The 26,783-nt window shown below is 34.3% G+C and overlaps 1 protein-coding gene across 3 annotated transcripts in view; it reads left to right on the forward strand.

Moving 5' to 3' along the window:
* Positions 1 to 26,783, forward strand: part of LOC149086469 (adenylate cyclase type 10-like) — a 128,653-nt gene that overhangs the window by 95,387 nt on the left and 6,483 nt on the right. For 2 of the 3 annotated variants that reach the window (XM_089255700.1, XM_089255704.1), the window contains 7 exons: positions 2,607 to 2,737; positions 3,361 to 3,505; positions 9,331 to 9,422; positions 13,330 to 13,460; positions 15,482 to 15,578; positions 16,271 to 16,389; positions 24,529 to 24,649. In XM_089255700.1, coding sequence (XP_089111826.1) covers positions 2,607 to 2,737; positions 3,361 to 3,505; positions 9,331 to 9,422; positions 13,330 to 13,460; positions 15,482 to 15,578; positions 16,271 to 16,389; positions 24,529 to 24,649 — 836 coding nt within the window. Of the gene's footprint in view, positions 1 to 2,606; positions 2,738 to 3,360; positions 3,506 to 9,330; positions 9,423 to 13,329; positions 13,461 to 15,481; positions 15,579 to 16,270; positions 16,390 to 24,528; positions 24,650 to 26,783 lie in introns of those variants that run through there. The other variant, XM_089255708.1, reaches the window with a different exon arrangement.

Below are 26,783 nucleotides of genomic sequence, written 5' to 3' on the forward strand. Positions count from 1 at the left end.
CAATGGAGGCGCTGGTACCGGAGCTGGAGGAGACGGATCTTTTATCTTCTCAGGATGTTCCTCAAGGAATTTCACCATTTTTCTTATCTTTTCTTTTGATTCCTATCGACATAGTATGCCAAGCATCCATGGTCTGTGCAGATGGACAGCCGGTGAACGAAAGTGAAAGGGCGTCGTTTCTGGACAACATGTGGCGTAGTGCGGGGTGTGCAAGGCTCAAGACATGAACATTTGTCACTGGCAATCGCTTTAAAGCGATGATAGTTTGCCAGGAAAGGCCCATGACCGGTGACAAATAAGATGAGCAGCCCCTGCTCCTAGTATATACTTTCTTTATAACTTCATGAGTTGATCTTCCTGATGCCTCCAGCATATCTCAATCCAGTTGCCACTTTGCTATCGTGCCCCGCCAGAGGAGAGACTTGTCGTAAGAAGTGGATATAAGAGTTCGTCGCAAAAGTATCTGGTATTGGTCGCTTCTTTAGCCGCCGCATCTGCTAGCTCATTTCCCCACTGGCCGGGGCTTTTACCCAGGAGATGCGTATTGTGTGAAGGGTGAGATACAAGTATACTCCTGATCCTTCTGGCCATTTCGTTTTCAGAGAGCGGATTTAGAATGGCCCGGATACTCTAACTGCTATCCAATTTTATTACAGTCTGCACCTTTTTTGTAGCTGCATCCAGAGCTATTGTAAATATAGCGAGCATCTCAGCTTGATATACTGAATTTTTTTCTTTTAGTTTAGCAGCCCATTTATCCACGATCTCCATTCCCACGGTTTTTATACAGGCAGCTCCTGTACCTGATTCCAGTTTAAAGCCATCAGTGTAATATACGACGGATTTCTCCTTAGGTATATCGTCCTCCGAAGAATCTAGAACTTCTTGATTGACCTGCAGAGATTCTGTGGGATGCGAGGACCAGCCTAGTCTTCTGCTCGAAGGTGTCCGGGACTAATGTTCCCTCAAGCAATGGACATGACTTGTGAAACTTTAGAAGACACGTGAGTCTGGCCAGGAATTCTATCTTCAGGGATAATGGCGGAAGCCTCAGAATCACCTGAAGAGCATTTATAGGTGTAGTTCTGTATGCACCAGAGAGATATATAAGAGAAAGGGTCTTTGTATTGAATTGAGCCGTCTGAATATCTGGCCCTTGGTAGAATGCCACATTGAAGCTCCATAAGCTATCATAGGCTCAACCACAGTCAAGTAGAGTGATCTCCTTAGAGCCCGTGTCAATCCCCACTGTGGTCTGGCCATCAGGCACATCTGAAGAACACCGAACGCCTTTCTTTTCTGTTCTTTGATGTGATCTTCCCAGCTAAGTTGCTTATTGATAAAGACACCTAAATAACATAGCGAGTCTGTTTTCTTGATGGTTTTTCCTTGGAACCAGATAGTGGGAGAGGCCTCTTCTTTTGAAATCCACAAGAATTTTGTCCTAGCCATAGAGAGAGTGAGCTTATACATGTGCAGTTGATTTGACACTGTTCTGAGGGCTTTCTCTGCTAGATCACCTGATCTCTTGACAGTAGGGGTAGATGCAATCACCAAAAGGTCGTTCGCTTAAGCCTGAACTTTGACATTTGAGGGCCATTTAATTTTCAACAGCTCATCAAGAACAAATTCAATATTCCATAACAAAGGGCCGGAACATGAGCCCTGAGGAGCACCCTTCTGAAGTTCTTTCTCAGCTTTACCTGTGATCAACACCGCACGGCTATGGTTCAAAAGGTCCGATGAGATAACCTTGAGCTCTTGTGGTATGGGCATTGTTGCTAGAGGACGGCGTATAGACGAGTATCTGAGGTTATATCGAACGCTCCTTCTATGTCCAGGGATATGATGGCTACGTCATTACCTTGATCTCTTTGCGTCTTGACCTCTTCCATAATTTCTGCAAGTGCCATTTCTGCTGGACGACCTTGCCAGAATCCATACTGGTTGGCATGCCAGAATCCTTGCCTCTCCGTGTAAAACATAACTCGTTGTGCCAAAATCTTTTCCAGTACCTTCCCAAAATTAGAGGGTAAAGAGATAGGACGGTAAGCTTTTGGGTCATTCGGACTTCTTCCTTTCTTCAATAAAAGGAGCAGCCTACCTTCTACAGAGGTTGAGAACCACTGCTCTAGAGTATTTGAAGAAAATAGTCAAAATGCAATCTTGTATATATTCTATACATGTATTTTCTTGTATATATATTCTCATTTAAAAGTAATAACCTGTCCAATGATCTAAAAAAGATATAGTACAGACATCTCTACCATTGCATGAAAGTTTTACTGTTATTTTATAGGATAAATTTGTGTGCAACTTGTGATCTCATCCTCTTATGGACTTTTTTCAGTTGAAACAAGATGTTTTAGTTTTTACCTGTGTAATTAACTTTTTGGTGTTTTCTTTCATGTCTTAATGTTGGGAATTTTACTAATCTTTTATTAAAACTTGTATTATTAAATTTAATTAGCTTTGATGAAATGAAACTTTAAAATTTAACAAAGAAAACTTTAGCTTAACTTGATGAAATGAAACTTTTTTTTCTTATGAAACTATACAAACTTCATTCATATAGAAACTCATTGATTTTTAAATTTATTTTTTAGGCTTTCATGATGATGCATAATATGTATTGTGCAGCATCTTATACTCTGGAAGGGTTAATAAACTGTAAAGTTGATATCACATGCCTCATCTCAGACTTCTACACGAAAAATCCAGTTAATATCTGGGAAATGTAAGTGACTGTTTTCAAGTTTTTTGTTCCCCACCACTAAAGAAAGTTTTAACTTCTTAAAATGTTAGATAAGATAGTTTTACCTAAAGAGTATAACCATCATGTTGTTGTGATCACAGGGTTCTCAAAAGACAATGTGTATATAGACAACTTATGGACAGTTTGCAGATACAAATTACACTTAGTTCAGAGAAAAAAATGTTATTACTATGTCTCAGATTTTTATGGCTAAAGAATCCAAGCCCTAGTCATTACATATAATCGACATCTGTAAATTTCATTCACCAATGATAAAATATTAAAGAATGGAAAAAGTTTTGGGTCATATTTTTATGGAAAAGCTGTCGATTTTTCTACTCACATTAATACCATTTTTATATCTTTGAAAAATTATTTTTTACAAAAATATAAATTTTTCAAAATATTTATTCCTGTTAACCCCTGTGGACATTTTTATTTCTTAAATAGCGGGTCAAAATTATAACTTGTATACAGACATGGACATTAACTGAATCTGGGTCCTACTGTGTGTTCCTTTATTTCACAAATTCATCTTATTTTTCTTTTAAATTAAAAAAAACGTTTCTGTTGTTAAAACTTACCTCATTTTCATTTACTTTCAGGCCGAAAAGTCATTGCCAAGAAATAGCACATTGTTTATTTGTTTTAGGTGAAACATACTTCAATTGTCAAAATATGGACATTGCTTATCAAATTATCTCTCTTTCTCACAAAATAATGCCCGATGATTGGAGAAATTTTATTCAGGTATTTTTTTCGCAATTTCATATTGAAATGAATTTGGCTAGATAGGTTATATTGATCCATTATTTTTCTGGATGGGATGAAAAAATCAAACTTATATGGCTATGCTTCAATCGTTCAGAGAATCATGAAAATTTCTTGAGAATCTATTGATGTGATCACAAACGTAAAGACTTTATCATCATTGTAAATTTTACTGCAATTTTTCTTGTCTTGTTCAGTGGTATTCAATCAGAACAACTGACAACTTAAGGTCTAGCTGTCACAAATGTTTTGATTGCTGGTAATTTAGCAACCAAAGCTGTTTCATAAATTTTTTTTTTATCATTGCTGCTTGTGCTAATAATTTGACTACCACTGTGGTGCCAGTGGGGTTCGAACCTGGAACCTCTCGATGTGAGTATGCCACTATGACCACTCGACCACCACAACGGCACATCTAAAGGCTGTAAAATTGATGTTAGTCCACCATGTATCAAAGTCAATGACATGCTCAATTTCTTTGTTTAGCTTTAACACCAGTTTTGTTTGGTTCGAACATATCCCGCACTAATAATGCAGGGGTGGAAAATCTGCTACAAGTTGTTACAATTTCCGATGTCTGCTAGATTTTGATACAATTTATGGCAGTTTGTTATATTTTTCTACAAAAATGCCATCTTACACCAAAAAACAAAATTTTCCCTTGAGAAACGTTGAAGTTGCATCACAATAGAAGCTGCCTTTTCAATAACAGCATTTGTCCTCCCTGAAATTTGATTTCTTGGGGCCACACAAATGGAATTAGCTGGAGGCCCCTTCCCCAGGATTCGGCGCCCAGGCTTCTGACAACGTATAAAATAGGGGCAAACTATACAAATTGCCATTCATCAGCAGAACAACAGAAAAAAACAACTTAAATTTATGTTTCCAGCTATTTTTTTACAAAAAAAAGTTGACTTCTTTGATTTATGTATTTCTTATGTTAATTATTTTTTTAAATTGCATCAATTTTCCCTTACTAGCTGTATTTGACAAAACATAAGTGTATCCTTTAACAGAATGGAAAAGTTTGTGAAAGAACGTATTATCATACTGTAAAAACAGCGATGATGAATTTGTCTTCACCATCAGGAGTTGTGATGCAAAAGCTGTTGGTAAATTCAGGGTGTTTACAATCATGGAAAAGTAATGAAATGAGAAAATGGTCACAAAATAAATGAAAAATAGGGAGTGAAAATAGATGTACTTGGTTTGAATTTTTTGTGAAAATAGAATCATTCTATTAAATTTTTAATAGTTTAACCATTATTCTACAGTTATTACTTCTATAGTTTAAGTTAAAAATAATTTGTCTATAGTTTTTAATCATTCTATTAAATTTCTTAGAATTTCTAATAAATATTCTAAGAGTGACCCGGCAAAAGAAGTCACCATTGCTTCATGTATATTCAGGTGAAATATCAGGTAATTCTGACCAGTGGTTCTTTTTTTGCAGCCTTTTCAAAAACAAACTTTAATTATAATCACTGTGTATATTGTGAGAGGAGACAAAAAATCTGTCATTGCTATTTTGGCAAAAAATTGTTTTTGTTACCATTTTTTCTACATTTTGCTTTGGCTCTAGTCTCTTATAATATACTTAAATAGTGCTATGGAGAAAAAATTAATTTTTAAATTAAATTTTTTTTTTTTTGGAATTTTTTTTATTATGCTTTTTTTTTGATTATGTTGTCTGGGGGGGGGGGCGTCCTTCTCTTTCTAATTTTTTGAGTGGGAGCCCTGAAATTAAAAAAATATATATATTTCTTCTAGAGGAATTTTGTGCCTTGGTGTGCACCCCCTTCTGAGCTGACATAACACTGTTTTTTTAAGTAAAAAGTAATTCTGTGTACGCTACTGCATATATGTATGTAAAAGCAGTGCATTTTATTCCCTGCCAAATTTTAAAGTGCTATAAAACTGATAAATGTTGCTACAAAAACAACATCTTTGCTGCTACAAAAACAACATTTTTGCTGCTACAAAAACAACATTTTTGCTGCTACAAAAGTAGTTTTTCTTGCTACAAAAATTACATTTTCATTTTCCACCCCTGAATAATGAGGTTTCTCGAACACTCCTGGTCTTTTATTCCATACTTCATGGATCGATTGTAGCACACCCTTTTCATCTATCCAGCCCTTTTATTGGGCTTTCACAATCATTCTTGTTATAGACGTCATGTTTGAAGGAGTTTTTTTCCTTTTGAAATTCGCAACTGGCAGTAGTTCCTTTCCATCAGCCATGCACGATAGCATGACTGTTAATCATATTTTTTCGTGCCCAGTTTCCTAAAGAAGATGTTTTTTTCCCAAGTTAATCAATAGTTCTATTGTGTGGAAAATTGTCACCAGGGTTTTGTCTATATTACTGATTTGTGACAATTCAAATCCATGCCCTCTTCACCAGTTCAATTATGAACTCCTGGAAAGATAGGAGTTTTGCTTTTTAATTCTTCTAGGAGCTTTTATACGACCTTTGTTTGATGACGTAAGCACACATTGAAACGGTTCATGAATCGTGCGCACCAACCTGAAGACACATAGAACTTTTTTGGTTTTCTGTCTTTGAATTCAACATTCTTTGCCAGTTTCAATGCTTTCAGATGAATAGCTGTCCTTTTGTCACAATTATACCTTCCAGTGTGAGGTGTAGCACCCATTCATTCGATTCCTTCTCAAGTTCCGAGAACTTGATACTTTATCTCAAAGAGCCTTTTTTAACTTCTGCGTCGTTCTAATTTTCATTTTCCACCGTTCTTTCACTTATTTCTCATTAACACTATGTCTGAGCTGCAGCACAGTTATCGTTTTCTTCCCCAAATTTGATTACTTTTAGTTTGAAAGAAGCATCATATGTAAATCTCTTTTTCCTCTTTTCGTTTTTGATGGCTGATACCTCACAAAACGGCAATGTTTTAAATGGATTAATGGCTACCGCAAGGATGATCATAACTTTTACTGACTCAGAGAGAAAATTAGCATTCGGGTTTAATGCCATCCATACCTAAAAAAAATCACTATTGAGTAGTAATGGCATCTATAGCTTCGAAAATCGTGCTACTAATTTGTGATGTCATTTGCCGCTGTGGTGAGTGGTCATAGTGACGCATCGTGAGGTTCTGGGTTCAAACCCCACCGTCACCATGGTGGTCAGCTGAAGTTGGTTTTCTGTGGTTCCCAACTTTGAGGTGCGAAGGTGAGCCGATCTCCTCTTTAAAAAAGTCTCCCCACAGAGAGCAACAGGCCTACAACGGTATAATTATTCATTCATTACACTTCACTCACTATGAGTTGAGGAAAAAACTTGTAGTTTAAAAAAATTGATTGCAGACCACAGCACTACACATAACAAGCATTACACAGAAACAAACTTCACGAAAGGTGCACTGTACATACACACACATTCCAACTTGTACTAATTCGTTAGAAGTTCCGCAGAAAAATATGGACGAGGTGCATATCTGGTTTAGTAGCACTGAAAAATCAGACGCAACACTAGATACTCACTCAGACTGTTAGGTACATACACACTTCCGGCACAACTCACTAGGTAGTAAATTTCCCATAGTTGACGATAGACCTGAGTTGTTCTCGGTTTGAAAGAAAGAAAAAAGAAAGTGTGTGATGCCATCTAATGTAGTCCAATAACATCACAGATCTTCATGCTAGCTGTACTTGTCGCTATATGATTTGTTAAAAAGAGGTCAATATTTTGTCCTCAAAAACTGATCTGTGTATAAGCTGACGTCCTCTAATTAAAGAACAAATTTTTCAACAAAAAGTGCTTATACACGAGTATATACAAAATTTCTCTTTCAGAAACCCCTCCTCTTTTTCTTGCAGTGGATATTCTTTTCTAACCTCAGGAAGTTCAACCCTGACTTCAATGATAAAATAGCTTTTTATCCTTTAAGTCAGGACTGAATTCCCCGAGGTAAAAAAAAATATATGCAGCTAAAATAAATACAACCCCCACGTTTGTAAGTAGAGTTTGAAAGATATATTGGAAAATTTTAGTTTGATTCATTGGCTTTGTGAGATTTTCCATGATGTCGAAGAATCGTGTGGATATTTTTTTTTATGTAATCTGTTATTGTATAAGTAATACCCCCCACTTTCATTAATTCTTCTGGAAAAAATGCTCCTTATTAAATTCAGACCTAGCCACATGAGTATTAGTAAGATTGTAACGATTCAATTATTAAAAGTGATAGTAGCAATCGTTTAGTGAAAATTAAGTAAAAGCGTTTAGTCAATCATATTATCGTATGTAATAAAACAAACTTATTTTTGAGAGGCTACAGTATAAGCTGGTGAAGCTGTTAAAAATAGAAACTTTGCAGTGATTCAGAAATGAAATACCAAGGCTTATATGGCATTGCCCAATTTTACACATTGATGACAGTTCTTTTGTGATATCCAACATTGTTGCCAATCTTACAAAAATTGCTTGATGTGATGCTCATAACTGACAATTCATCTGTTGACCTGACAATGCACTTGGTCTGCAATTCTCAAATAATTTTGACTCGCAAGGGAAATTTTTTTCTTGCTTCTAAACAAAGGCAGCTTATTTCTTTCAATGGACCAAGGTGTTATTGAAACATTTGGAGTACATGTGACGTTTATTGACTATATTTCAGGAAATAGATTTTTTTCAAAAACCAGATTGCAGTTATAAGGCAAGTTAGATTTAGGAGACCATCAGTATGGAAATAACCTTCTCCCTTCCATATAATACATTGTGCAGGAACAACTGCTGTTTTCATTGTAATTTTAAAAAAAAAATCAGGTGTTCTTCCCAAATTTTGGTTCCAGTTAACTAATGTTCATACAGAATTGTTCTCAGATTTATATGAATTTGACTTATGTACTTAGTACGTGCCCAGCCATCACGTGTCAGTTTTCTATTCGACCATGCACTTTCACTATAGGGAGCCGTTTGCACTACAACAGACCATTGTCTTATTTTTCCACTTAAGAAGTTACATTAGTCTCAAAACAGCTGTATGAGGTTTTCATTTTTATTTTGAGTTAAGTTTGTGTGAATTGACATGTTCTATTTTCTCAAATGATATTTTCCTTTATGTGGTTCTGCCCATTGCATAAATTTAGTATTGCTGTATTGATTTTTACACATTTTATATATTCAGATATGTCTGTTTCTTTATTCTGGGCATACCAAAAAGTTTGTTAAATTTTTTTTTGGAGATTTATCAGACTATTTTAGTAACAGTTGATCATGTAATTGCATTATAAGTTCGTTTTATTATAATCTTGTTATTGAACTAATAATAAATCATATTTTAGAGAATATTTTATAATACATGCTCTGGTATATTTTAGCTTTTGTTATTACTTTTTTAAAACATCTTCATGACAAATTGTCTTTTGTGTGGAATTAAAATAATATTGAACATCTCTTGGGTGTGGGTTTCTCCTACGCTAGACTCTCCTATATGAATTTATATTTTATACTGGTGATTTGGTTTATTGAAAATTAAAGCAAATTAATCCTTTGAAGTGGCATTGACAAGATATCTCATCTCCTTATTTCAGCATTGGCAAGCCCTGATATTTTGTAGAGTCTGTTCTTCAATGGAACACTTCTTCCCATACCCTTTTAGTTTGCACCTTCTAAAAATTGAAAAAAAAACCCTACTTTTCCTTTTAAAAAGATACAACATTTTGAAGGGGCTTTAGTGATTTCTGTTGTGCCACTTAGTGGGTTAAAATGTTTGGAAAAATTTAATTCAATCTTGAAGTAAGCATAATTTGTTTTACTCTATTGTTCATTGCGTATAGATGATCAAAACCAAAGTTCTCTATTACAAGTACATGAATATGATAGATCAATTTGCAGGTGATGTTTCACTAGAAGCTGCAATCATTCATCAGTGAGTTTTTTTTTGTCAGACCTTGTTTTTCTCTCTTTTAACACTAGAACGATGGTAGCGGTAATTTTGACTGCTATGGAAATATGTACATAAATCATTTTTGCTCACCAAATTTCTTAAAACAGTATCTATTCAGTCTATTTGACTTATTTTTGCTATAAACTCCTGTTCATGTGCCAATTTTTTTGCAATTTTAGACAAGGATTGTTATGACATATCCCACACTGTTTTTTTAGAAAGAGGCTTGACGGATTTTTTGAGCTTGTGTAATTTGTGGCTTCATTTTCACTTGGCAATTTACTGAGAAGGTTTTAAGTATAATATGCTTGAGAAGTTTGTAAAGAGATTGCATGTAAGAATAAAAAACTGTGAATAACAGCCAAATCCTAAGCAATGTAAAATACAGCTTTTATGTAAGACAGGTTTTTGATGCCGATCACATTTAATGAATTCATTTTATTAAAAATGTCGCCACTAATTAGTAGAGTAATAAAATTTCATGATTTCTCTGGCAGAAATTTCCCTTGTCTGCAATTTCAATTTTGTGTGTACATGATACTCAAGACCTAGATTTTCTCTGCTTACCAATTGTAGAATTATTTTTTTTCTCAATCGAAAGCATGATATGTGGTAAAATAATGGCTCCCCACATCATCCATCATCTGAGCCCCTATTTTGGAATCTTTGGTGGATCCTCAAGGGCCCCTCTATTGTGAATTTATGGTGTGAAGAAACAAAAACTGATAAGAATCGTCTACAGCCATGTCCATGGGTAAAATGATAAAAAAATAACAATTTATTTTGTTGTTATAACCAACAAATGCAATGCAGCAAAAACACAAAAATCCATTGCAATGGTAAAGGAATTGAGTAATGTATGACAACAAACTTTTTTGAAAACGTGACCTTTGAGTAGTACAAAACGGGTACTGGAGTATACGTACATGGTACACCATGATACATGAACATATGTTCCCTCAATATTAATGCTCATACAAGAAGGCTTTTCAGTTTTAATATGTTTTGCAATCATATTAGTTAAATATCGCTATAGCGGTCAAAATGACTACTATCATTGTTCTAGGTATATTTTGCTTTTACCATCAAACTAAAAAACCTAGACCATATGTATTGTAGGAATTTAACCATTTTAGTGTTATTGACGTAATATTATGTCAGAAGTTCTACGGAAGAAGTACAAACACTATTTTTTTGCTTGCAAAGTATTTGTGCCAATTTGAGATAAAAATGTAACCTTGAAAATTTTTTGTGTAAGTAGATAAAAACACATTTTTAACTCAATCGTTTCCCTTTTTCCTATGCTTGTCTTTGCTTTAGGGATCGTTCATAAGGAAAATTTCACAGAGAGTATTTAAAACTGACTAGTGCATTACCAAATTAGATATGATATGATGTACAATGTACAAATGTGTGATAATAGGTATTATCGATATCGTGGCGAATATTAAGTGGGCTCTGGCTCATGGACCACATACAAGTCCACGCTTATGATAATTCAACATTATATAGTTTGCTAGCAATTTATTTGGCATCATATATTATTTATCTGCTCGTTATATATACCTAATGCTGTACTTTTATCCAATAAGATAATGCTTGAAAATCAATGTCTAATTTTTTATTTGTTATATATGATATGAATGTCGCTCTCCACTTGTTAATACAAGATATACAGAAGACTGGATGTTGTGAAGATATTTATTATTTGAGACGTTAATTTTTTTTTTTATGAGTTTTTCCTTACTTAAAAAAAAATTAACATCTCAAATAATAAATATCTTCACAACATCCAGGTCTTCTGTATATCTTGTATTAACAAGTGGAGAGCAACATTCATGTCATATATATAGCCATCTAGTGGCTTGTCGCCCATGAGCTATTAGCTGATAGGTTGGTTCACCGTCCATTGCACGGTTCGTTCAGCACACATATGCTCTAGTGAAGGAAAATCTCTATCTCCTCTGTAGCTTAGTGGTCAGAGCACTCGTCCGGCAATCGAGAGACCCGGGTTCGACTCCCAGTAGAGGCATAGATGAGTTTTTCCTTCCTTAAAAAAATTAACATCTCAAATAATAAATATCTTCACAACATCCAGTCTTCTGTATATCTTGTATTTGTTATATGTTTCATTCCGTGTCTGATTTACAGATTACACATGGTGATAGAATGTGAAAACTTGTGTTTGATTATTTTCAACCAGTTATTATCAAAAATTAATGATAACTGGTGATTACAACTAATTACCAATTATCACTTTCATAGTGACATATGCATATAATATTTTGTATTTATGATATAACAGCATCAAATATAGGAGCAGATACAAAAAATAATTTAATTATTTATGCTATATATATTATAGCATAAATAATTGAATTATTTTTTGTATCTGCTCCTATATTTGATGCTGTGTCACTTAACTGTAGAAGTCTAATGATGTTTATATAGTTAACAATATATAAAAGTATTCGATACATATGTGACACACAGTACAGTAAAACCAATTTAAATAATTATGCAAAGATACACTCGTGTATATTAATTTTTTTAATAAATTATTTGTAAATTTACATATTCATCACTCCTAATGAATTATTTCATTTCTTGGGGAAAATCTGTTAAAACTGATACCAGTATAATACAGGAAGAATAAAAATACAAACTACACAGGTAATAACAAGAAAAACAAGTGAAAATGGTACAAAGTCAGATTTCAAGGTGGGGAGGCATGGACTACTGTAATGACAAATATCCACTCATATATATCCCCCGATTTTGATTTAGCAAACTGTCTTGAAAACCTGTTCTAAAACCAAGAATATATTTGAAAAAAAATCAAACTAGAGTAATCCCTTTTCCTCTTCCCTCGATACGATCGCTAATCTTCCACCATTGGTGAATTTTCGCTAGGGAGAGAAAAAATGTGTTTCATTGAAAAGAAGCAGAAAATAAAACATTCTACTGGTTAAGAGCCTGAACATGATGAGAAAAGTCAGGAAACTTCAACAACCTGAGCTAAACTGTGTGGGTGTAATCACGTCTCAAAGTAGCTTTGCAATCAAAATTATTGCTTTTGTCATTCTAGTGTTAAGCTGTGGCTTATTGCAAGCAGCTCCATCCCAAGCAGTGTCAGTATTTTTGGATTTAAAGTATAGTAACTGTTTAAATATCAAGGTGTTGAAGTTTGTGAGATACGGTATAGTCTTTTGAGATTAACTGAGAGTAATGGGTTCAGGGTTGGAAAAAAATTCTGTAGATCACTGGAAAAATTTTTTTACAAACAAATAAAAATTTTACTTCCATACATTTAAAGAATCCCATGTTAAAATACAATACATTCTGAAAAATATATCATTATATTCAAAGTTGTTGAATTTTGTTGACTGAAGAAAAACATTATTCACTTTCAGAATTGGCTAGTATTATTGGTTATTGATGATATAATATACTATGATAAATGATATAATATCTTAGATGTTAGGATAACAGGTTGCTGTAATCAAATTTGACTAAGCATAAAAATATTCTAATATGCAAAAGCAACATGTCAAAAGTATGATGGTGATATTATATACAGATTTTATGTTAAAATATAAAAAATTTTTCTTCTATTTTATTTGGTGTGTCACAATTTTAGCATTTGTGCAATTATTTTTTTACACATTTAACACGTTTACACATTTCTTTAAACACATTTGTTTTGTGTTTTAGGAAATGAAGTCATAGGCACAAAACCAGCTTTCATGTGTTATCATACATGAAAGTTTTTCCTTTACATAAGCTACAGAAAATAAAAAATCACTTTCATGCCACAAAAAAGAAATTATAGTGCAACCAAAAAGTTTTATTTATTTTTGAAGATAAGCTAATGTTTTTCTGTTTATAGGTGTCATAAAAGGCTTGTTGCTACAAATTATCCTCTGAACTGTTCAGAATTGAAAACAATGGCACAAGCATATGAAGAAATACTCAAGTTTAATTTCCTTCAGCGAAAATTTGATATAGCTGATATTATATGTGAGTTTTTATTATTTATCACATTTATTTTGTGTATTGTTATGATGTTATTGCTGTTAAACAGTAACTACTGATATTGACTTTCAGTTAATTTTCAGTCTATAACTCTCCATGGCTTATAATCCGTGTGGGCAGAGTTTGCTACTTTGAAAAGAATAATTCTACAATTCTGTGATACCACTAAAATTCATGTTTGAAATTTATCAATATGAACATTCGAGGTTATGTGAATCAAACATGTAAATCGATACCTTCTCAATTTGAATATGAAAAAAACCAAAAAAAAAAAAAAAAAAACCGTCATAAAAATTGCAATGAACATTGATTCAAAACCTCAGAGTTCATATCAACCATAAAACCTAAAAGAAACAAATTTGGTTATTCTCCATTTCAATTGCTCTATTTTTCATCACCCCTTTATTTGAAATGGCTAAATTGTTGGTTTTAATTCTTGATTTATTTCCTTTCGGAAAGCATTGCCACTTCTTGCTAGACAACTCTCACCTATTCACACACATGAACATTAATATATCATTCGGAAATGATACAGTAAATGTGTGTGTGTGAATAAACCAGTGATGATTGATGCAGGTTCATCATTGAGGGGGTGTCAGGATGGAGCAATCGCCCCCTCGGCTTTTACAAAAATTGAAAAAAATACTGTAGAAATGAACAAACAAGGTGAAATCTAAGAAACTTCTCACAAAGTATAATAATGGTATATGCAAAGGTTTTTTTTAACAACTAGCTTTTGTGAAGATTAATTTTGGAAAGAGAAAATTCAACTGCCTTTGCAGGGAATCGAACCCACGTCCTTTCGCTTTCCGGGTGAATGCCCTAGACCACTAGACTACATAGGCAATGAATCTCTCAGTCTTTCCTTGGAGCTTGTGTACACTGAACGGGACCATACATTGGACGGCCGGACCAGACTTGGGCCAAGCTCACAACTACTGACGCTGCCACCAGATGGCGACTTATACAAGGATGACGTCACTCTCCGCTACCATACGAAGGTTTTTTTTAAACAACTGGCTGTTGCAAAGATGAATTTTGGAAAGAGAAAATTCAACTGCCTTTGCATGGATTACTAGTGGTCTAGGGCGTTCACCCGAAAAGTGAAAGGACATGGGTTCGATTCCCCGCAAGGCAGTTGAATTTTCCTTTTCCAAAATTCATCTTCGCAACAGCCAGTTGTTGCCTGATTTCTCCCAAAATTCAGATTTTGAGCGTGTCAATTTTGGTGACTAGTTTTGAAATATAATGTAAATTACACATACACCTACTTTGGATGGTTAATTGGGTAGGGTGTGGGTAGAACTCGACGTGCAGCTACCTCCTGTGATGGATTCTGATTCGTTTTGTTGTGACAAAACAGGTGAAGAGTTGCACAATAAAACTTGCAAAAATCTGGTAAATTCCTGTTGTTCGAATGCGACCAATAAATATTAATGATGTTTTAATTTATTTTACTTTATTAAACCATAAAATACGCATAATAAACTATAGCGTCCATCATAGAATTTTAAATAATATTAAAAAATTGAAGGAAAATGTTATATTTCGTTGAAAATTGTAATTTTTTACAAAGTCAAAATGTTTTACATCATTTTTCTTATTATTAAAGGAGGAAACTTTTCCACACTATAGTGATTTGAAAATAAAAAATTCATTTTTTTCGACCCACCCCCAGTGGACAATTCATTATGAGCGGGGGAGACGAATCGTTATTTCATTTAACTTCATTACTTTTTTTAGGAGATCTGTGTTAGTTAAAAAAATTTTTTGTTGGTATAGTGGCACTATCTGTTGTCAGAATCAGAGAAAATGATGTTTCTAAGGGTGCGCACGTGCAAGTGTCCTCCTTTCTCAGTTTTTGAATCTGGTAAATCTACCTTGGACATTTTTTGTTATATAACAATGACTTTTCACTGCATTTATTCCAGAATGAAAAAACAAACCAGTTCATGAATTGATGAGTTTTCAATTTGTAATTAAAAAAGAGTTTATTTTGATTGCAGCTCAAGAAATATTCCGAGTCATGAATTTTGTTCATGGTACAGTTGAATTATTGCCCATGGTATCATATGCTGTAGAAGTTTGCAAGCATAGCAAGAGGTCAGTAGTATTTACATTCTAACATGAAGCAATTTATAAAATATTTTTTGAATGATATATTGCTGAAGCATTTTATTCATGATATCACATGCTGATTTGCATCTCTGTTATATAATATAATTACCAAAAATATGACAGCAGCCCTTAAAAATGAATCATGTATAACGTTAAACATACTCTCATTGTTAGTAGGTTACTTAATTATAATTCATGAGTGAAATGTGAAAGCCCCTCTCATGATGCATGCATCTTAGTTGAAGTCATTATTGACCTCCTGCCAGAAACTCGAAACACTTCTGTCTTCTCAAGGCATATGAGTAAAATAAAATATGAAGACATTTTGTGCAAGCATTAATTTAATTCTCAAACTAAAATCTGCATTCACAATTCTTTTCAATTACTGTAATTTTCAGTAAATAGACTGAATAATAATAAAAATAAGAGACTAAAAAGTTAGCTCATAGAAATTATGCAGTATTTTAACATTTTTTCTTGTGAATTATGCCATAATATTTTATATATTTATTGCTCTACATTTTCCCATTTATTGCTATTTTTTTTTCACATATTCATGAAGGGCCTGTCACCCAGGCATTGGGAACTGCTGCATTAACATATTTTTTTATAATGTTTCAAATGTTTCATGTTAATGTTGATTTTGTTGAGAAAGCAAAAATTACATTATATTCCAGGTACAACCGGATGCTGGTGTATCTGAATCATCTTCGTCAGTTCTGTATTGAATCTAGTGATTTAGTTTTTCTGGGAGTATTTTACTGTGGAATACAGGAAATTAGCTGTCGACGTAAAAGTAAATTTTGTGCTTTTTGGAAGAATTACTTTGTTTTTTGTAAGGAAACTATATCACGGTTTGGTGTTGAAAATTTACTTTTCATTACTTTTGCAGGTGTTGGTTTTTGTGATAGCAGCAAACTTAATTGCCTGAATTTTTTGTAACAAACAATTACTGTAACATAACTTGTTAGCCATTCCCAGACAATAAGGAAAGACATGATGGGTACCAGATTGCCCACAGACATTTAGCTAAGGACTGCTACTGTGGATTTCCTACAGTTTCTAATATTTATGACTCACCATATTTTAACATGTATAAGGAACACCTTTTCTGTCAGAAATTGTGTTTCAAAAATATAGGGAGTGGAAAAGGTTTCTTATACATGGATAGTATTATAGATGCAACTTTAACAACTTTTTCCCAATTTTAAGCCCAAAAAATCAGGGGATTCCTTATACATGTTAAAATACAGTATATGCAGGGAGAAGCTAAAATCCATTTAATCGAAATGACAGGAACCGAGCTAAAGGTTTTGAAATGGGGAGAAGGGGGGGGGGGGGAGTGTATTGAGAAAATAGAGCCTGTGCTGTTTCATGTTTCTGTGGATAGTGCCCTCAGTTTAAATCGTACTGCTTTGTATTTACTATTCTTTTCTGGTCTGTACAGTTTTGAATGCAGTGTGTCATCACCTGAAGTACGAAAAAGCTTAATGTTTTATCTTTCATGAGATTACAGCCACCTTCTGGGTATCAGAGCTGTAAATATCTTTGTAATTTATGCCTTCGTAAATTTTTATAGTAAGGATTTTCAGCGAAAATAGTGAAAAAAAATTGTTTAATTTTAAGGAGATAAGGATAGCAATCTATTTTTCTATCACAATTCAAGGGGCTGCCAAAACTAGAAAGATGGACGTGGTCTGTGTGACCCTATGCGCTCTTTCTGCTTTCATACCTCAAGTAAGAGTAAACCAAATACCGTATACACTCGTGTATAAGCCGACCCTCTCAGGGTTGTTTGGTTTTAACCAACTGGTTTTTTTTCAAAAAATCAGATAAAAGTTGCCTAAATATAATTTTTTTCCTTGAAAAGTATCATATTTGTTCATTATTAGCCAAAATGTTTCATTTTTACCACATTTTTATATCCTTGGGGTACATTCTCATCTTTAAATGACATAAGATTTTATAAGTGGTTTTTTTCAAAAAGTCTCGTAAAAGTGGCCAGAATATATGTATATTTTTCATATGAAGTATCTTAGTTATTTAAAGTTATATACAAAAGTCAAAATTTCTCATTCTTACAACATTTTCTACCCTTTGGCTACATTCTGATGCTCTATCTTTAGCAAATTCATGAATAAGGATTGCATCACACATCTAAATGTAGTGGTGTATTATCTCACAGGGTTTCTTTTCCCTTCACAAAGAATCAGCTACAGTATTGACACCATCATGCTAGGGGCAGGTGGTCCTATAATCCAATAAAGACACCAGCTGTCCTTAAACGACAAAGACTAGTGTACTAGTTGTTACATTACCTCACATACATTTTCTTTCCCATAAGAAGTAGCACATCTCCTACTGTATATCTCCCAGTCTTAATATTCAATAGTTGTTTTTTTATACTTTCACACACACACTGTTAAGCCCAGGTAATCAAGGTTCTACTGTATAGTACAGGGGTGCAAGAGCTGCGCCAAACTGCGCCGAAACGGTTCTCTTGCTACATGGTGCGCCAAGGCGCCGAATCCCTGCGCATTTGCGCCAATTCTTGTTTGTGGTTCGCGGAGGTACCGCTAATGCACTGTAGTACGTCAAATACCCTTAATTAAGCAAAAATTCGCATGAAAATGTTGTTCACGGGACGCGTTCTTTCCGAGACACGGAAAAAGATACGGGGATGGGGGGAGAAACTTCAATTTTATTTTCACTTCCCACCATCTACCACAATCGCGTTATCTCGTGACCTTGGAAAGTAGTTATACTACCTTGAAGTATAAAGTCCTGTACTGTTATTGGTATAACTGGTGGGCTATCAAAGTCCCTGAATAAATATGCCGAATTTTCCGATTTCGGAGACCGTTTTTTCTCCTGCTGGTTATAGGTTATATACTGAAAATAACGGTAATTTCGCGGCTGCCAACCTGCGTTCTAAGACGGCATGCATCGAAAAGAGGATTGGTTTACTCGTTTAAATTACCGAAATTTTTCGGAGATCGTTGGGAAAAAATAGAATCTGTAAAAACTCCATCTAAAATATTCATAGTTTTGTCATCTAGCCACTATGCGGTCATGTGGTTATCGTCGGCGGTTGCCGATCGTAACAATTTCACATCGCGAAAATCCGGATTTGGCGAACGGGGCCGGCTCGAGGGAAAAAAATCTCTACCCATGCAGAACCTTTTTTTTTGGCGCTACTGACCACGTTTTTTTTGGTCAACAAACCTTTTTCACCCTTTCAACTCCATTTGGCAGCCCTCCTTGAGCGGCGCCCAATATGGCCGCACGGTCCGCCACTGCATTGGTGGGGGAGGGGCATGCTCTTAACAATAGTCAGAGGAAGGAGTTTGTACTAGGGCATGCTCATTTTACATAACTTCTGTGAGATACCTAATATATATTAATGTCCTACTTTTCCAAAACATGTTGTTGGAGAGAATGAAATATTTGCACCCTTTCTTGTTTTTTGCACTCCCTCTCGTGCATTGCTGGGATGGTACATTACTCCCTCACGTATTGCTGGGATGTTGTTTAACATTGTATCACCAACAGAACTATTGATTATGTGTGATGAATGGGTTGCACTACAATCCAAACAATTACAAGAAGTGAAATGAGTTCAGAGAATAGATTCATATTCAAACTTTGTAACTTTGAAAGCTGCCCAAAGTTCAAAATTTTGCCAGTTTTGGTGAAGACTTTTTTATCTTCAGTACATGGTAACACAGACAGTGAAAAAGAGTCCATTGTTAACAAATAAATAAAAGTCTGTTCGAACATTGAAAAATCTGTCCATGCAATGCTTTAATGCACATACAAAATCTTATGTTCAAGGGCATAAAAAATTGGAAAAAAATATTCATTGAGATGCTGTACTTCTGAAAGCGAATCGTGATTTGTAATCTATTAACATGCTATTAGGTTGAGAAATTCTTTAAGTAAATAAGGTATTTATATTTTTCTCATTTTTTGCATTTTGCTTTTAAATTTAATAATTCCTTTAAATTCTGTGAGAAGCCAATTTTTTTTTTGTTTTCACGGAAACTCTTATTATATTCTGCATACACTTTTTTTGCTATATCAGGAGGAATAAGATTTTGGTGTTCAAGCAGCAGAAATTCTTGCTGCCTAGGTTTTCAGTATGCATGTTGCTTAATTTGAAAAGAGTAATAATTTGTATTCGCCATTTCAGTAATACACGTTTTATTAATGACAGATGAGATAATTCAGAAAAAATTTAAATGGCTTTTAATTTGTGAATGGAATTTATTTAGAATTATTTGTTTCAACCATTTGTGGCAAAACTTTTCACATTTCACAGAAAAATTACTCCTTATATTGCAGATATAGTTCGTGTTTAGTTCTGCTCCATTTTCAAAATTTCTGCTCCAAAAATGAAATTTGCTGCTCCGAAATGAATGAGGGGCACTTGCACCCCTGTATAGTAGTAACAGATTTATGAAAAATAATCAGCTATATACAGGGTGATTATAATTAAAGTTTTGATTCCAAAACTATACAATAAGTACTGATCGGAATGACTTGAAAATTTGCATGGATACTCCTGAAGCAATGGACGTTTCTTTCGCAAAAGAAAAAAGTGCAAAATGTGTAAATAGATGATGCTGTACTTGGTCAGCAGTATAATCTATTTTGTGCAACCACATCATTTTGGCACTTCCACAGCATCAGTGTGTGGATAGAACTTCTATCAAGATGCACATTGCAATACCAGCAAAGCAGCTGCTGAAGACCCATTTTGACAGGATGCACCTTAACCCTTGCAACTTCTGGCTGTGGGGGTACCTCAAAATGTTATAAACAGTGGTCAGATTGCAAACTTTGGTGAATTGCAATCTCCAGCACATTCCCTATATGTTAGAAGCTCCTCATTCCTCAGGAATATGAACAGGGGAAAGGGGGCGCGTTTGGTTTAATAAAGCTGAATTGCAAGCACATCCACATTATGACCATGGCATACTCCGATTCTGTTGTTGAACAAGAATTTTTGTGCTTTCAACCTCGTAGCCAGAACACGCGGTGGACAACATATTTAACATTTTTTGAGTAAGTTGTAGTTATTTCTTCAATTACTTCATTTTTTTTGTGATGTTTCCGTGAATTATGGAGTCATGCAATGCTATAATTAAGTTATAATTTTGCCAGACTGGCTATCGTTTCCATTCTGCGAGCAAATTTCCCACATGTAGGATGACGTCATTAATTTTACATTTTTAAGTATTTTTTCCCCTTTATCAAATAAAATTGAATTTTTTCAGGAATATTCATGACAATTTTGAAGTCATTCTGACAATCGCTCTTTTTTTACAGTGTTTTGAAATCAGAACCTTAGTTATAATCACCGTGTATATCGTAAATTATTGCTAATTAATCTGCATTATTTATGCTTCATTAAATGCATTATATTCACGTAATTTTTATTACTTTTTGCAAAATAGCTTCGTAATTAAGTATACTGAAAGTAACTGTAGAAAAACCTTTATATATTATATGATTAATAATAACATTTTCAAACACACAGTAATAGAATTTTCAAACACACAGTAATCCATTGAGTTAAGCAAAAAATAATTAAATGGGAAAAGTTGGTTTTTGTTAAAATTTAATAAATATTTATTGATTGATTAGCATGGGAATAGTGTTAATTACATTAATAAACATTTTATTTGTGTTAATTATTGGAAGTTTGAATGATTTTTCAGAAATTTCATTGTTTTTAATGTTAATACTATTTAAAACAAAAAAAACGGTTTTTTTGCCAACCCTGCCCCTCACTTCAGGACCACCAAAACCCGCAATAAATTGAAAACCCGTGTATAAGCCGCTCCCAAAAAATCCGTGCATTTCAGAGAAAAAAAATTCTTATATTTTTATGCAAAATCAACAGCTTACGAAAATTTACAATAGAAAATGATTCTAATTTTTTAATCCATTTCTTTTAAGTCTACAAGCTCATCGTAATCCATCAGATTATCATAGGGGGGCGGCATCTTTGTTTTAATGCTCATCTGGGCTGTCATTGCCATTGTCACTTTCAAAGAGGATATCATCTTCAGTTCCGTCCATCGCATTGCTGATACAACACTTTTTAAAGGATCGAATGATAATTTTGGTGGAAATAATTTTCTGGTTTCTTCAAGGCATCACTTTTTGTAGTTTCTTTATTATTGGAACTCGCCCATTCGATCCACAAATTCCTCAAATAGTCTTTGAAAGGCTTGTTGATGCTCACATCTAAAGGCTGCACAGTCAACGTTATCCCACCTAGTATCGAAGCCAATGATGTTTTCGATTTCTTTGCCTCGGCTTTGACATAATCCGTTCCATGTGGGGGTTTGAACATATCCCATACCAATAATGCCGGTTTCTCAAACACTGCTGAAAAAATGACTACTGATTGTGGGGATTGTTTTTTTCTCATCAAAAACTGACCCGAGTATAAGCCGACCCCCCCCCCCCCCCACTTGAGGAACAAATTTTTCCACAAAAAAACTCGGCTTATACACAAGTATATACGGTACTTAAAATTTCTTGACTTCTCCAGAATCATTGTTCTTATTGTGCAGCAAATATTTTCTCATCTTCCTTAACAGCAAAGATACGGACCAATGTACCTAGATAGATGGAAGAAGGTCACTCTGATCCTCCCATACATTTTAGAACACATTCACCCTATAATACTACCAACATTGTCACAATTGATTTTTGTAAGGTCAAAGTACTTCTGATAGTCTCTTTGTTCATCTAATACAGTGTAATCCCCGTTCATGAGACTTTTCTTGCATTCATTCTTATCTGCAGATGTTGGTCAACAGATGTCTCAGATTTTGTTGTGTAGTATTTCTTGGATTTTGTTCGATAAATTGTTCGTTCTGCAAAAGAGCAATATCCACATGCTTATGATTGCTATAGAAATGGCAAGAAAATGCAGATTTTCATCAAAGAGAAATTTTTTTTCAGAAGCTGGCGAAGTTTGTGAGAAAAATCCAGAAGCAGTTGTGGTGATGATTAGAATTCAGAGGTGAATGAAAACTACCCCAAGCAAAACATTTGTGAATCAAACAACAACATTGATGATGGAGGTGTGAATAAGAATTAAATTATTTTCCAATGATGTGTCAGCTGATGCAAAATAAAATGCTACTGGAAACAATAAATGCAAACCACATTGTAGCCAAAAACAACCTAGAACTACACCCAAACATCAACTGATTTCCATACGTATCAGAGATCTCAATAATATCCAGTCAGTTGCAAAGAAACTGCTGCTGATGGAAATATATGAAATAATGTGAGACTTTTCCTTGTCAACAAAATGACATGGATTCCAAAATAATTGCTCAGATACTGATTTCATATCACTGGAGTTATGTATATTTTTTAAATTGAAAACAAGCTTGGTTAAAACTCTTCGGAAAGATTGTTGGGGACTTCCAACTGTGGAAAAAATAAAGTAAGATCACACTCCTTAATTCCATTCAAAATGTAGAAGTGATGTAATGCTGGAATCCTATTCAGTAGAAAATACAAATCCCGTAGTCTTGAGTTTCCTCCACACTGATGCACGTAAGAATTGCATGCCAACAACTTTTCCAGTGGAGTTGTGAGTATAAACTCCCTATTTCATCATCAAAAAGTGGATCAATGCATTTAGGTAGACACACCAATTCGGAATATTATCAACTAGGTAATGAAACATTACAGCAATTGGATACATGCGTGGATTTAGGTATTGCAATGAGCCACATTCTGGATTTCACTGATCATTATCATGGCATAGTCTGCAAAGCTAATAGAATTCCATATATGTTATGTACGGCATACCGTAAGTACTTGTATAATGCGCATATGTTATCATATACTTTCTGTGTGTACGTTCGCCCGATTCTCTGGAGTTCTGTTCGCAAGTATGGAGCCCTTACAAAATCAAGGACATAAAGCTCCTCGAAAAGCCACAGAGGTCGTTTACTAAATGAATAGCAGGCATGAGTGGTCTGTCTTATTGCCAGAGGCTTCAATTTCTGGGTTTGCACTCGCTGGAATGGCATAGAATCGCTGCAGATCTGAAGATGTGCTACAAACTGGTCCACCAAATTGTTTATCTACCATCGAGAGAACCTTTCTTCAAGATCATAGACAGGCGAGTTGACTTAAGGAGGCATCTCTTCTAAATAAGAATACCAACGGCCAGCAGGGAGTGCTTTTTCCACGGATATAGATGCCATGTGGTGAGAATATGGAACAGTCTTCCATCAGAACTTGCATGCGCCTTCTACGCAAGATTTGCTTCTGCAATTGAGGATTTTGATCTGACTCCATATACAAAGTGCTACCCTTTCTGACTATTTTTTTTTTCCAGTATAAGTGTATTTCATGCCTTCTGGGGTTATTGTAAATAAATAAACATCAAGAGAGGTTGTTTGCACAGAATGCTTTAAAAACTAAATAATAATATAGATTAATAGATTAATGGTTTCATCCTTAATTCTTTCATTATAACTATTCTGTTCTAAAAAATATTATACCATGCTTTTTAAAATGCAGTGAAACCTCTCAAGACAGACACTGTATGAGACACGGAAACCTGTCTTACACAGAATCAAAATATAGTCTGTTTAGTGATTAGTGCTTTTATTTGCAAGTTTATAAAACGGAAATAGGTCTCAAACGGAATATTGTCACAAACGGAATAATTATCACTGTATTAAGATATTGGAAACCTACTGGAAATGCTATGGGGTGGGAGGGGGGGCATGCAGAACCCTGCAATCTTTCTGCCGTAACAGTATGATGGGCTAAAAGTTGTATGTTAAGTGAACTCTCTTAACATTATTAGCTTTCTATTATTTCAGTTTATCTGTTGGAGTATAATATTTATAGATTGAGTTTTTACAGAGTCTATTTTTCTTTCCAGAATATATCACTAGAGATCGGTTGAATGAATTATACAGATTTATTGAATGTGACTTCACTGAAAGAGTATTCTTGGAGCCTTCTGATGTGTCTTATTTTGTTGCTGCTAGGCTCTCCTTATGGTGAGTTTTAATGAAATAGTAATGTTGAAATTTATAATGGATAAGAGCTACAGATTTTAGATCAATTTTTTTTATTCAACAAAAACTTGGGAATTTCACTGAACAATGAAATTAAATTTCAATGTCTGAGACACATACACGTATTCATGCCAACAAGGAGGGCCCACTTCATATTACTATATGAACTAGGACATTACACATCCCTTTATATAGCTATCGCAAAAAAAACCAGTGGACAAAAAGTAATTTGAAATAAATAATTAAAAAAACAATAAAAACGCAACACAAGTCTACAAAATATAAATTTTCACTTTTGGAAATTTCATCTGGCCACATGGTATTTCAAATGCTACACCAAAAGAGGTCTTGATTCTGGCCAGGAGCAAGTGCGACTGGTGCTATATTCACAAAATTAATATTTTAAGAATAAACTACATAAAAATCTCATTTAGAAAATCTGTTCAAAAAGCTGCTCTTCTTCATTATGAAAGCATATTTATTGTTGAATATATTTTTGTACCTGTATTCTATGTATTTTTTACGCTGTTTCATAATTCAGTATCTACATAAGGTATATTTCTTTTATATGTGAAGTTTCATTATGTGATATTAAATTTTAGTGTTATTAAGGTGTTCCAAACACTATGTATGTTATTTGCTGTCCTTGATTTGTTGATCTCATGTATAATATGGATAGGATGACGAGTTACAGTAATTTATGATACAATGAAATGACTATTCATGAAGATTTTTTTTTTTGTCTATACCGTGATACCAAGTTTTTTTTCTACCTTGGCTAATGAATACAGGTTTGGCTATCAAACATCTTTGTTGTTATAGATGCATGCTCAAACATTGCACTGCCACGTTGTGAGCAGAATTTTCCTGCCAATCGTCATCAGAATCACTGGTATGTGAGACTGATTAATTTATGTCTGCCTAGAAATCACTTTTCAGATATACAGTCGAATCCCATTACAAGGATCTTCAAGAGACCTAGAAATCACTTATAACAATTTTTTTTTATAAACAAATTTCATATTTTTTGCAGTGTTCCTATATAAATAGGGGATTCCTGTTATCTGGGGGAATTTAAAAAATGTTCGTTAAAACAAGATTATTTTGCTATAACGGTATTCATTAAAATGGAATTTGACTGTACCTCTATTTCTCTGTCAGATATATTTTGTGCCATTTCATGTAGAAGAACAAATATGTGCTGAGACACAATTAATAAAAAAAATGTTTTCAGTGTCACTCTTAGCATCAAATTGAATGGTTTGGATGTGCTCTTGGAGCTTATCATTTCGATCTGCGTGGATAAAACAGGGAAATGAGTTGACCAGGGACCATTGAGGGACAAACAAATGTCATTGTGGTGACCCAGCTGACCACATAACATAGCAGCACACCACTACCACATTTTTTTAATTTTATCCACAAAATCGACTGGGTTGTGCACTCAGTGTAAAATAAAAACCTTTTCAGTATCTCATCATTCTTTAAATTTTCTTCAATCCAATTGGCAAGTTTCTCATCTCAGATTTTGTCTCTCTTAATATTTATAAAACTTTGGACTGTAACTGGAACAATATTAATGATTTTCCTTAAAAATGATGAGAAATTACATTTCGGCTAATGAATGTGATTCCAGAACGAATTATCTTCAATCACTATACATCTAAAATATTCAAACAACATCTTTTGAATCTTGTATAGTGGAAGGCTGTGGTGATGCAGTTGCAATTGGTGATGTCGCTGTGCTGTGGTTAGGTTTTGGTCAAGAGAAGGCAAAAATTATAATTTGTATTCCAGATACAAATGGATGCTGGTGTATCTGAATCATCTTCGTCAGTTCTGTATTTAATCTGATGATTTAGTTTTGGACTAAATCACGTGGACTCTCATCATGAGGATCCAGGTTCAACTCCTGTGCATTCGTCAGCAGCAGAGTGGTGGTCCGCTCAAAGTTTTCTTTGGTTTTCCAACTTGGAGGCACCAATTGGAGTCGGTCTACCATTCAAAAAAAGTCTCCCTGCAGAGAGCGGGCAGACCTTCAACACATAATTTTCAAACATAAAAATTAAAGCTTTTACCGCCTTCAGTTCAAAATATGAAAGACAGGTGGCAGCAC

The sequence above is a fragment of the Pholcus phalangioides genome, unplaced genomic scaffold (genome assembly GCF_987345545.1).
Source record: "Pholcus phalangioides strain wild (caught in Gottingen) unplaced genomic scaffold, Ppha-v1.0 ptg000004l_1, whole genome shotgun sequence".
Lineage (NCBI taxonomy): Eukaryota > Metazoa > Arthropoda > Arachnida > Araneae > Pholcidae > Pholcus > Pholcus phalangioides.